The 14038-nt window shown below is 36.6% G+C and overlaps 1 protein-coding gene across 1 annotated transcript in view; it reads left to right on the plus strand.

Moving 5' to 3' along the window:
- Positions 1-1230: 1230 nt before the first annotated feature.
- The window catches only part of LOC140343001 (interleukin-13 receptor subunit alpha-1-like), a 39286-nt gene continuing 26478 nt past the window's right edge, over positions 1231-14038 (plus strand). The window contains exon 1 of the mRNA XM_072429430.1: positions 1231-1469. Coding sequence (XP_072285531.1) covers positions 1385-1469 — 85 coding nt within the window. The 5' untranslated portion in view covers positions 1231-1384. The remainder of the gene's footprint in view (positions 1470-14038) is intronic.

The following is a 14038-nucleotide window of genomic DNA, read 5'->3' on the forward strand; positions in this document are numbered from 1 at the left end:
CTCCAGCGCCGGTGCCCTCTTCGGGAAGAAGCCGGCCGGCGGAGAAGAAGAAGTGTACGTCAGGGCGTACGATGACGTCGGCGCGTGTGCGGGAAATTCAAATTGAAACTCATTCAAACACATTTTGTATTGGATTGAATACAAACTCCTGTATCGAATCCAATACAAAATAATTTTTCATGAAAAACAGTGTAACGCTTTTGGAACAGAAATCTAGACCTCAGTGTACTTAGCCCAGGAGGTTAATAAATGTATTACATTTAATTAATATTGGACATATTTCGGTGAGATATGCCTAAGAGTTACAGGCCTACAATGTCAAATAAATTTTCATGAAAGACAATGTACCGCTTTTAGACATATAAATCCAGATAGAAATGAACCGCCCAGGAGGTTAAATCACTATTTTTATTTCCTAACAACTTGCACGTCTCTCAGCACACCCCAATGTTATTGTAATCTAGCCCAATGCACATAATAGAAATGAGACCCTACAGTTCTGGACCATCCAGGCTGTAAAAGAACAGAGATAGAATATCGATGAGCTCATTGCTGTCACTCTGCTCTCTCCTTCTAGGTTCCTTTGGCACTGCAGCACAACTGGTTTCCTCCTTGTTCTGCTTCTCCCAAAAATGTGAGCTCTGCTGTACAGAATATTATTATTAATATTATACAGGATTTATATAGCGCCAACATATTACGCAGCACAGTACATTAAATAAGGGTTGCAAATGACAGACAAATACAGACAGTGACACAATTACAAGAATTCAGGGCAAGATACATAAATCACTCTTTGGCATGGTAAGGAATACAGAGCTGTCTTTTTTTATATTAGAAAAAATGCATTGAGAATCAAGAACCTTTCCAGGAAAAGTCCAGACAGACAGTGTAAACAGAGGAGGGTTGCGTTCCATGTGTCTGCTGTAACATTGCAGAATCAACGACAGCATAACACCCCAGGCAGAGGAGACGGCTACAATGTTACTTGTGCGCGCTAATTCCACAGTGGGCGGGGAATGGGCGGGGACACGGGCTCATTCTGTACAAGTAATTGCTACGGATGTGGGCGTGATCTGTGCGGGGAACAGGCGGGGAGTAGGCGGGGTTTGCGCGGGACACAGATGGATTCTGTACAGGTAATTGCTGTGGATGTGGGCGGGTCTGTGCAGAGAACAGGCGGGGCGTGGGCGGGATTTGTGCAGGGAACAGAGCGCTATCGGAGGGACGTCAGAGCGCAGAGTCTGGGAGTGCGAAAGTTCTTGGAAAAGCTGATATACCTAATGTGAATGTCACCTCAGGAGGGGGCACCGCAGCGTTGTGTGAAGACAACATTCACTAAATTCTAGGATTATCCTTATCACTGAGTGCTACTGGAAGGAACATGGGGACTGATCACTGCTGTACAATTATCCTGAGCTTGTGGGTGTCATTAAATATCCTGCTGGGATCCTCCGCTAAGGAGCTGGGTAAGTCTTACAGGAAACACATTCTTTTATTACAACTTTATTACAATTTCATTTACCTGATGTCATAAGTAGCCATCTATTGCAAGTTTAATAGCAAATGATTTATTGAGAGTGTTATATAATTCACATAAATATGTTCAATATACAAATAAAATAAGTTCATACAGATGAGACTTACCTGTGTCTCAGTCATCTAAAAGAGTTTAGGTATTTACTTAGGATAAATTACTTTTTTTTAGTATATTAAGTGCCATGAAGTTTTGCAGACATTAATCATCCAATCCTGTGCAAGTAAAAATTATTCTAATTTTTTGTTTATAATTTTTATTATCATTTTTATTCTAATTTTTTGTATATATATATATATATATATATATATATATATATTATTATTATTATTATTAATCAGGATTTATATAGCGCAAACATATTATGCAGCGCTGTACATTATATATATATATATATATATGTATGTTATTATATATATATATATATGTATATTATATAATATGTATATTATATATTTTTTTAATTTCCTTTTTGTATTTACCCACATTTACTAAAAGTAAGTTAAAACTCTCCTACTAAATGATAATTAATTTGCTAAGTGAGCAGCATAAACTCCTTTAGTAAGTCAACCAATTTTTCTGATTGGGAGGATGAAAACATTACTGTAAAGTGTAAAAAGCATTTCACAAAGACATAGATCTAAGAAAGCACATGACTTTCATATAACTGAGTTATAAATAATAATGTGATATCAAAGTCCTTGGTATAATTTGCTGAATGTTGTCTCTGATACTTATCAAACCAAGGAAGGATTTATGGATGTCAGTGCTGTGTTTTATGGATTAAAGTCCAGTTCTTCCACCCCAGTCACTAGTAAATCTCCCCAGACCATATACAGAGAAAATATTTATAGATATGGATAATTTATTAAAATAGCACAATAGTTCCTGCACAAGGAGAAATGCTTACATTTGGAATATCATAGGAAATAATTAATCTCTGGTGTCTCCTGTCCTGAATGTGTCCCAAGTGAGCTCACCACTGCAGTCTTGTTGTAAATAGGAAAACTGTGTGTGTGTGTACTACATACAAGCAGGGTCATTTCTGGCCATTAAAGGAGAAGGGGGACTCAGGGCTGCAGAGCTGAGCTGTGTACAAGGGTTTCAGGTTTAGCTGTGGATAAGGGAGGCAAAGATGAGCTAAGGGTTGCATTGGTGAGCAGTGGACCTGGGTTCTAGAGGTGAGCTGTGAATGAGGGATGGAGAGGATAGGTGTGGACAAGGGATGCACAGGTGATGAGGGTTGCAGGGCGGAGCTATGGACAGCAGATGCAGAGGTGATAGGTGATCAGAGTTTCTGAGGTCAGCTGTGGAAAAGTGATGAAGAGGTAAACTGTGTACAAGTGGTGAGCTCTGGACAAGGGTTGCTGTGCAGCATGGAAAGGAAGATTTAAAACAGAGTTGCTCTCTTGACAGGGGGTGCAGAGGTGTGCTGTTAACAAGTTTGGGGTTGCTTTTCAGGAGGTTTCTTATAGAAAATATATTTTTTAACTGAGGATTTTATTATGGTAAGGAGTATGTAATATATGCTGTATATTACAAAGTTCTGACAGCTTCAGGTTCTACGTTGTATTATACACTTCAAACTCCTTGTATAGGTGTACGACTACTCCTTGTATAGGTGTATACATTATATATTTGGAACCTCCGCTGTCTTTACACTATTCTATCTAATAACACCCTCTGACCCCTGCACGCTGCCATTGTTGCATACAGTCTGCTGAACTCTGTATACTGTAGTGTACTTTCTAATGATCTCTGGATTGAATTCTTGAATGCTGCTCCCTGTACAATGTAGTGTATATTACCGGTATGTACTCTTGCTCCCTGTACTCAGTACATTTCATTATCCCAACCACTGCACTCTTTACATTGTGCTGTACATGACATACTGCAGCCACTGCCTTCTATACATTGTATACCAAGGCAAACTTTATGCTATGTTATAAGTACATATTCCTGACCAAAGTTGTATTAGCGCTTTATTTTTATCGCTAGTAACCACTTTATTAATAAGCTTTCTTTAGACAATTTTTACTAAGAGGCCTCTTTTTAAAATGTTGATCCCCAGCATAGTTATTTCCTAGTGATTTGATCAAATCTTCTTTAATTTGGGGAAATATATATGTACGGAATGTCTTATGCAGTTCTTATACTTATACAGGAAGTATATATACAGTATAAACTGTATTTTTTGCCGAACAATCATCCAATCTCTATTTCTTGGTGTTACACCACAGAAATGAAACTATAATTATGTAAATATTTTACGTGTTCTTTTTTGCTACCACGTTTCTGTAAAATATGCAACATACCAAAGATCTTTGCAAACACCCTAATTTACAGATGAAATACATATCTGGGCTTTACCTTGTATTTATGCCCATCGAGTATTAGCAGGGGAGTGGAGGTGATATTTCTATGCAGACCTTTTTTATCCTGTGAATGGACAGTAAATTGAGGAGCAGCACAATGATAAGCTCTTCTCTCTGTCAATTTGCTCCTTTCTCCTAATATTATGCTGTTTGGCATCGATGGACACCTGATTTGTGCCTTGGGTTGCTTTTTCCTTTCTGAGCTCTGCTGTACAAACTGTACATGTGTCCACAAGAAGCGGATACCAAGTTAAATATAGGTAGCTAAACTGTATGTGTTAATGATTACAGAGCTGCATGAGGTTTTGTCTTTTAAATCCTTATAAATTTCAGCTTTAATTATAGAAAGTGTTCTAGCCCAAATGCGGGTTCATACAATGGCACCATATTATGCCAAATGTCTTTTTTGTTGAATGTAAATTTTATGATTTGTTTTGTTTTTTGCTGAAAGCACCACAACAAAATTTCACATACTTCAACATAGAATATCATAAACAACACTAAAAAGTTATTTATCAATGATCAAATGTATACATATAGTGACATGCTAGGTACCACATATTCTGAAAATGTTCACCTCATTGGAACCAATACCATTTTAAAAATGGTAGAACATTGGATATTGCATAAAAGAGAAACAGAAATAAAACAGAATAAAAATAAACAATAAAACAGAAATTAAATATATATATATATATATATATATATATATATATATATATATATATATATATATTGTTTTTCCTAAGCCCTTTTAGCCAGATGCACCACCCTGCACTTTTCAGTAACCACCTGGCTGTTTTTGGGTGGTTACTGAAGAGCTGGGGCTGCCTCCCGCCTTCAATTTCCTCCCACCTGGCTTAAGAAAATATCTGGGTTCAACATCACCCCTAGAGATTATTTTTTTTTTATTCTACAATTAGTAGACATGGGAGATGCATTTCTGCAAGTATAACCACTGACAGCCATTTCTATATTCCATCACCCATAGGTGACCATGCAGCTAAATATTTAACATTTCTGTTTAGTTGATATGAGCTGATCTTACTGCTACCAGGGAGAAGGTAATACAATCAATAACAAAAGCGGGACAGCCCAAGGAACAAACACAGAATAAAATAAAATAATTATTAATAAACATGGAACAGAAACAGATAACCTGATGATCAGTTAAACACAAGCCATTGAGAATTGCTAATATACCTTATTGGCATAAATCATTTTCTATGATACAGCAAACATTGCGTGGAACACCATGGCAAAACAAATCTGATATGATGAAACATTACAACAACCAATGAAGCCACAGAAAACGGGTATTCACTACAGAAAGACAAAACATGTAACCTATAAGCCTTTACATTTTTTGGTAAAAATCATATTGAATATAGGAACAAATAATTGCCATTTTAGAGTGAGGATCTTAACCTTAAACAGTTACTAAACATTGATCCAAAGATTTTTATAACAAACTCCAAATGTCTTTGAAAACAATATGTAACATTGGAAAACAAATGTAATCTTTATGGGTTGATAGTTTTGCACAATTCTGACTTGCTTTATTCTTTATGTACTTTAACATTTTAATGTGAATTTGAATTACTTGATTTTAGTGTTACATTTACCCAAACTAGTAGATGTTGTGTTAAATAAGATATTGATATTTTTTAAATATCATAGTCAATACATATTGTCTTGCCACGTTTTTTTGCTGAAATTCCTAGTCCTATCCCTAACATGTACACTTATTTTATCAAATAATTACTCTGAAAGATCATTTTGCTTTAAGGATATTAAATATCTAAAAAAATGAGTAATGTAGTTTCATTATAAAATTGTACCTCTGTCCATTCACGGGGGACCTCCTGGGTGATTTAAGTCTGATAAAACTCACCAAAGGAACAAATCCATAATTAATGATTTTTTATTTGAGCATTTATATCACATATATGCTGTTCTGTACATATGCATATAAAGAGAGGTTCTTTAAGATGTATATAACAACATTTTTGCTAAGATATCCCATTCCTTAATCTGCATTTTCTTTTCCCCTTGATGTAGCAGACATTTATTTACACTGGTTAGATTTTTTTTAGCTTATTTAAAAAAATGTTTAAAAAATCAGAATCAGTCAGATCAAATGTATACATATAGTGTCAGTCAGTCCAAAATTTCATATACGTTGTATACATCAGTTATCGGGCGTATGATCGTTTATCCATGTTTGTCTATTCAGTTACTATGCATAAATCCATGTGTTCTGAATTCCTCAGTCATAATTTAATTTATTAGTCATGATGAAACCTCCAACAAGTTTTGAAATGAAAAAAACCTACAGCTTGAAGGTGATATAGTCTGGAATGTATATAACATGTTGTGGTATGCATCATAAATAATGCTTCTTTACATCCATACATATAGAACAACATATACAGTGTATATGATATAAATGAATGATTGATTATACCTTTTTTATTTGATTGGTTTTATAAAGTTTAAAAACCTTGGTTTAAAAACAAATTATTTTTTAAGGAAAGAGATAATCCATGAATGGACAGAGGTGCAAGGACACCATCAGGTAAAATGCCACCTAATTTTATAAATCAGACATCTCCCAAGGTCAGCCATTCTCAATTAGGGTTCTCTGGAACCCCCGAGTTCCCCCAGAGTTTGCTAGGACTTCTTTGAACTGTGACTGATCAACCTCATATTTGACGATGTCTGCATTAATCTGGGGCCAACACCACTTGGGAGAGCCAGATGGTTGACCCTCATTACATTTTTAGTTGTTTATGGTGGGGATCCAGTCACCACTAGTTGAAATTTAAGACTTTTAAATTATTTCCTCCAGATATTTAATATTATTATTTCAAAAGAAACATTTCATAAAAGAAGGGTAAATGTAAAGATATTGTTTAGTTTTTTTGGAAGAAGTTAGTATGTTCTTCCCAAGTTTGCATGGGTTTCCCCACTAATAATAATTTTAATAATAAATGTATAACAAAATATATTTGCAGTTTAAATATACAGCTTACATTGTTCTATGATCTTTACGTCCACATAGTCATGAACTCTCTGAAAAATTCCAAAAGTACTGCAGACCACTTGCCTTGAGCTGGTATCTGAGATTAAAATACATTCTATACAAGCTGGTGCAGTTTGCTTTGCTAAGATTACTTACTGCAAGTGTACAAAAAGCAATTGTATCTAAACTGTGTGGTGGACTATATGACGTGGAAGCCTCCTATCTCTTTTAGTGGATGCCTAAGTTGGCAAAAAGCTAAACATTCACTGAGAGTATTTTAGTTATTCTTGTGCTTCTTGTGCCAAAGCTTTTAATAATACAATAATCAACAATCACACAGAACACAGAAGTGTTACCAATAGGGTCAGATTAAAACATAGAGAAAAACAGAAAAGGTATGAAGTCCCTTAGTGTAGTAGTGTGAGTGCCATCATCCTTACATCATGTGTTGTAGCAAACACGGATGTTATCCCAGAGTGAAATATAAAAAAAGGTTAAGGAAACTGAACCAAGCATCCTATAGTAGAGTATCCAGGTAAAGGCATACTCCTGAAGTGAAATAGAAGCAGAGAAAGAAAAGGGAACTTCACAGAGGGAAAAGGAAAGGCAAGAATGTACAGTAAAGGCGATGGGAGGCATCATATGAACAACTATTATTATTATTATTATTATTATTATTATTAATAATATTAATAAACAGGATTTATATAGCGCTAACATATTATGCAGCGCTGTATAATAAATAGGGACTATGATAGCATACAAAAGTTAGGTCAATGACCAGGAAACTCAAACATGGTGAAATATCGATGTTTAGGTAAAGGGATCAGGCAAAAAAAATGGATCCAGGTGGCGCTTATATTCTGGACATTCTACAAATTGTATCAAATCTATGATAAATGTATCTCTAGAATCACATATATTATGATTAGGATTATATTTCCTATAAATATGATGAAAACATATACAGTTAGGTTAATTGGCTCCCCCCAAAAATTGACCTTAGACTGTATTAAAGACATATGACTATGGTGGGACATTAGATTGTGAGCTCCTTTGGGGCACAGCTAGTGACATGACTATGGACTTTGTACAGTGCTGTGTAATATGTTGGCGCTATATAAATACTATGTAATAATAAGTAAGGTCTTTATTGAGCTTTATCTCATTTACCTGGTGTATTGAGAATGCATTTACTGAGATGTTTAAACTTAGATTCTTAAAAATAGGATTGCGAGGTCCTCTTGATTTATTAAGATGAGAATATTACATTAGTATGACAAATATTAGTTTAAGATTTGATGACTCAGCCCAGTGACCTTTACATAATTATGTTTGCAGGATGTAGTTTACTGCTGAAAATCATAGTTTAGGAAATAATTAACTCTTATATCCCTCAGGGAGTCATGAGATAAATATTCAGGCTACCATTGCTGACCCGGTTCTCTGGTTCCATGAGTTCTCTAGTGCAATACTTTATACCGTGGAATAAGCCTGCAAGTAAAGTCAAGCAGAGTCTGAGAAAGTGTTGTTAGCAGTGTGATCAATATGTAAGCCCGGTGACAGGTAGGAACCAAACTTATAATTTAAAAAAAATGATGAGTAGGCAGATTCTTTGTTGCAGAAGGGACAGGCTGTGTGCATTAGAATGGCTACTTATTGGAAGCCTGTGTGGCAGGGTGACAATGCTAGAGAGCAATTAGCAAATCAGAAAGTGCCAGATTCTTTATTGTACATTCATCTGCAGATTTAACAAAATTAAAATGATTTAAAATGGCATGAACAAGTTTATTTGAGTTTTATTGATTGGGTTTTAATCCCTATCTTTAGACAGCTGCTAAAACCCTCTCACACACTTTGCCAACCCAGCAGAGGAAGCGGAAGCAGCAGTTAAGAATCGTTATTATTAGAAGAAAAATTTCATGCTGGATCAATTTACAGATCCAGAAGAAATTTACACCAAGCACACCAAGAATTAAGAAAGGCTGCTATGGAAAGGGGTGGGTTAATTTGTTTTTTTTTTTTTTTTTTAACTTGTATTTGAATATAAGTTTCACTTCATTTTTCACAATATTTATATAGCGCTGATATATTACGCGGCGCTGTACAAAGTCCATAGTCATGTCACTAACTGTCCCTCAAAGGTGCTCACAATCTAATGTCCGTACCATAGTCATATGTCTTTAATACAGTCTAAGATCAATTTGGGGGGAAGCCAATTAACATAACTGCATGTTTTTGGAATGTTATGTACTTCCTTTACATTGTATTAGCTTGGCATAAGAAAGAAGCATTGCCAAGCCTTGGGAATTGACAGTTCCTTATACGAAAAGGGAGGAGAGTGGGTATCATTTCCTGAACAAGATACATTATTGTTACTATCAGGAAGCTGGTCTGAAGAAGTGATGAACATCTGAAACTAGTGCAGGTGCATGTAGCCAAAAAATCTGAAATGATAATTGCACTTTAAAAGGTTTGAACCTTTTTTTCCTTTTTAGCCTAACTATACCCTACACAAATGCATACTTCCTGCAATCCAGTGGCCATCGCCATCGCCAGAGGTTATCCCTGACCTTAGGACATAGTCTAACCAAAGTATATAGGGTTGTAATGTGCAGATAAGGCCACAACAGTGAGCATTTCTAACCAGTGAAGTCATGTCTATCAGATCTAGGTAGTTATAGATCTCTGGAAGGTGACGGTGGATTAGGTTAGGTTGGAGGCCAATAAAAAGCTGAAGTATACTTTGCTTTTAGGATTCTAGAGAAAATAAGTGGTGCTGTAGTTAAAAAAAAAATAAAATTGAAAAGTAAACAATGTAGTCAGTTTGTTCTAAAACAGTTGGAGGAGATTAGCAGTAATTTACAAAAACGAAAAAGATAGGTAAATAAAAAAAGATCAAACTTGCAGCCGAGGTTGCATTATTCTCATTATTCTCATTTTTCCCCCACAGTCCCTCTATTCTGCCCCAAGATGCCCAGATAACAGACACGCCATGAGTAAATGGGTCATGGCCCTTCCTGTATGGCACATGAAGCAGAAAGAGCTGACATCATCATAGGGTCACCTGGGCCAGGAAAGATGGAAGACAACCTCTCATATCTCATAAACCTTGGCCTCCAATTATACCCCTAAAACCTCCACAATGTATGTTTTTTTTTACATTCATTTTTCAAATGTTCATGCAGGTAACCTGGCATGCTGGGTCCTCTTCTATACTTCTTCACCCAGGGCAGTCCTCTGCTGCTGCATACCCACCAAGGAAGTTTTACTGGCGTGGTTGGGACCATGACACCTATTTATTTATAGTATGTTTTCATTTTGTATCAGACATAGGGCATCCTATGGGAGGAGATAATGAATGCAGTGGATAATATATCTCTTGGTCCCTGAATCTTTTCCTTTGCTGCTTAAAAAAAGTGTTTTTAATATGGCTGGATTTCTTGCAAATGGTTGTCTGACATCAATAATGCTAACAAAACCATTTATTACATGTTAGTGTTTTGCTTATCACAAAAACAAATATTAACTTAATGATCAATATACAGTACGTACGCTAAGGATGTCAGCTGCCAGATGAATGGAGAATAGATAGTCCATGACATCTAATTAACAGTCCTTTGTTAATGCTTTTTTTTACACTGTTTTAGCAATAAGATTGATAATCTCAGGCAGTTAAGGTAAAGTGTTAAGGGAAACAAAATATTTTGTATGTTGCTGAGGTTTCCATTAAATGCCCCATAGCTTGACTGTTATGTTAAACCAAAAGCAGATAATATATTTATAATTCTGTTTTAGAAAAACAACTGTTTATGTGGTGTGTTTAAAGTGGAACACTTGTGCAAGAATAAAACATATCACTTACCCCCCACTTATCCACAGATAATGCAAATTTAAGGTTTGATTTACTTTACTTCACTGTACCATGGCACCCATCTCTACGATTTGTGGGAATTGCAGAGTGAGAGAATCACAAAAAGGAAGGGTCAGCAATGGTCACTGGTCCTACTTTGCACAATATTAGGTCTGCTAGAAGGAAATGAAGAGGGAGGAAAGACTGTGCGGTTATAAATTAGGTCATCTACTAATATAAAATATCAGTAAAAAAAAACTGCCTGGCCAAAAAAAATCACACACTAATATTTGTTGTTTGGCTTTGATTACGGCATGCATTCACAGTGGTATAGTTTCAATAATTTTAACCAATGTCACAGCATTTATTTCAATCCAAAGTTGCATTAATTTTTCTCCAAGATCTTGTGCTGATGATGGGAAAATAAGAACTCTGTGTAAAGTCTATCCCAGCACATCCCAAAGATCCTCAATGGGGTGAACACCTGTGATAGACTATCCATGTGTGAAGCAATGGCCCTGATTTATTAAAGCTCTCCAAGGCTGGAGAGAATACACTTTCACCAGTGAAGCTGGGTGATCCAACAAACCTGGGATGGATCTGGTCCAGGATTCAAAGCATTTGCTAGCAAATAGCAAATGACATTGAAGAAATCCATTCCCGGTTTGCTTGATCACCTAGCTTCACTGGTGAAAGTGTATTCTCTCCAGCCTTGGAGAGCTTTAATAAATCAGGCCCAATGAATTGTGACATCGTCATTTTGGAATATGCCTGTTTGATTGTAGAAGAAAAAATACATTGATAGAAAAACCTGTTTACTCAGTATATTCAGGTAGTCAGTTGTCCTCATTTTGGGGCATGTCAAGTTGATAAACCTAGACCTGACCAACTGAAGCAACCCCAGACCATAACACTGCTTGCACAGGCTTGGGACTTTTTTTTATAAGTTAGTGTACTCCGCTTCAGATTGGTGGATTAGATGACAATATGAAGTATTTTATTTATTCCTGGAGTTAGACTTGAAGATTAAAATGTGGAAAAATTAACAAAAATAAGTGTGGCTTCTTCTCCATCTCCAAGGAGTTGCTGCAAAGTAACTGAATAAAAGTAAATTAATAACAAACCAATATCAAATGCCCCTTCTGTACTTATAGCTTTTTCAACAGGGATTTGCCACTGTTGACTACCTTATGAAAACGCTAGTTGCCTGGCTGTCACAGACTTTAGCACTGACTAAAGACTGCACATAAATAAAGTCAAAACTCCTGCTGTGCACAAAGGGGCAATGCTAGTATTGTAATTTACATAGGGTGCTATGGGAACACAGAGGAAAGTAATATTGTGGTGCATCTAACAATAGGAGCAATTTAAAGAGCAATGGTTACATGAACCCGCACTGCATACATGTGCCAAGGTCCTTGTGCCCACAGAGTATGTTTTAATTACTGTGCTGCAGAATTTCACACATGAAAGCCCCATAAGCCTTAAGGCTAAAATGCAACTTCTATTGCATATATTTTTTGCACACAGGATTGAATATTTTTTAATAAATTAAACCTAACCAGCATTAGGCAATAAACACCTGATTGTAAAGAGTATGTGATATGCAACCTATACCGTGCAGTGGACTATATAATGTACAACACAGTACATACAGTTCAGGTATCTGGTCTTATTGAATGGCACAGCTTTTTGAATGCAGTGGTCAGGAGTAGGTGCCTGCTTATATTGGTGGTCAGTGTGCCTTTTAGTTGTAAATGTAACCTCTATACATTAGTAGTCAGAAAAATAGAATCACTGCATTAAAAAGTTCAAGGATGTTTATTTATATGAACATCCCTCTTCTTCAAGGATGTATTTTGGCAAATAAAAGGTTGAAGCATGTTTAATACAACAAGAGCATTGAGCACGTTGGGTTGGTAGTCAAGGTTCTCCTTAGATTGGTGGTCAGGGTCTCTATGCCTCCCTTCATTGGTGTTTAGTGTGACCCAAATAAAGAATGTGTGGTGCTCAGACTGGGCACAGAGGGATGTGATAGACTGATGTTGTGATAACAGTATCAGAAATGCTTGTATAGATCATTTTACAGCTATCTTGCCCAGGTATGAACAAGGTTGAACTTGGGCACTCCTTCCTTAATGTCATCATAAATACTCCACAAACAGAAAGCAATTAGGAAATACTTGTATATTTATTCCTTTTATTGGCACCAGTTACAGGATCATGATGCATCTGGTGACAAAATGTAGCAAATACATGTAAAATGGATGTTGACAAATTTAAATATCATATGCACATACTTTTTCCAATAAAGGAATGGTGCATGGTGTGTCCATGTCTCCCCTTCATTGGTCATTGTCTTACTTTTCATTGGTGGAGTTCTTTCTGACTACTTGGCCTTTAAAGCAACCATTCTCAACCAGGGTCCCTCCAGTGGTTGTTAGGGGGTTCATGAGCTTTAGCTGATTGACCTTCCATCTGACGGTGCCTGCTTTTTTCTGGGTTCAACACCATTTGGCAGTGTTATATGCATTCTTTCCTGATTATCGCTGTAATGAAGACCTTAAACCTGAAATTTATTTTAAGTGTTCCTCTGGGGTAAAAAAGGTTGAGAAAGGCTGCTTTAGAGAATGACTTAGCTGAATCTATGCAGGCAAGACCATGCTGGGTATCCTTCTACCTGGCCTTGCTAGAATACAACAGAGCAAGTCACAGTCAGAGTTATTTGGTCTATAGGTTATGTATTCTGTATCAGTGAAAGTGCATCATTGAAAGCAACTCCTTGGATTAAGCTGCGTACACACGTGCAATTTTTGTCGTTGGAAAGGATCTTTCATGATGCAAAGGACTACACGATGCATGAATGGTGCTGTACATACAGCACCGTTCATGCTCTATGGAGAGGGGAGGGGGAGAGTGACGGAGAGGCACCGTGCTGCGCGCTCTCCCCCTTCCCTTTCCATAGGATCCGTTGTCGTCAATCGTCCGTGGATCCCCCAGGACGGTCGTTCGGACGATGGACGACACCGACTGTACACACGGCAGATTTTCGCCCGATATCTGGATGATGCTGATTATCGGGCGATAAAAATCTGACGTGTGTACGCAGCTTAAGACTCACACTCAGGCAGCTAACATTTTCAAAAGCATTACCCAGGGATCATGTAAGTGGATACATTTTTGTTTTTGTATTTCTGTCAAAAACAAATTTAGTTTAAGTCTTTAATTAAGACTATATTGGTATAAAT

Source organism: Pyxicephalus adspersus, chromosome Z (assembly GCF_032062135.1).
Source record: "Pyxicephalus adspersus chromosome Z, UCB_Pads_2.0, whole genome shotgun sequence".
In the NCBI taxonomy this organism is placed as follows: domain Eukaryota; kingdom Metazoa; phylum Chordata; class Amphibia; order Anura; family Pyxicephalidae; genus Pyxicephalus; species Pyxicephalus adspersus.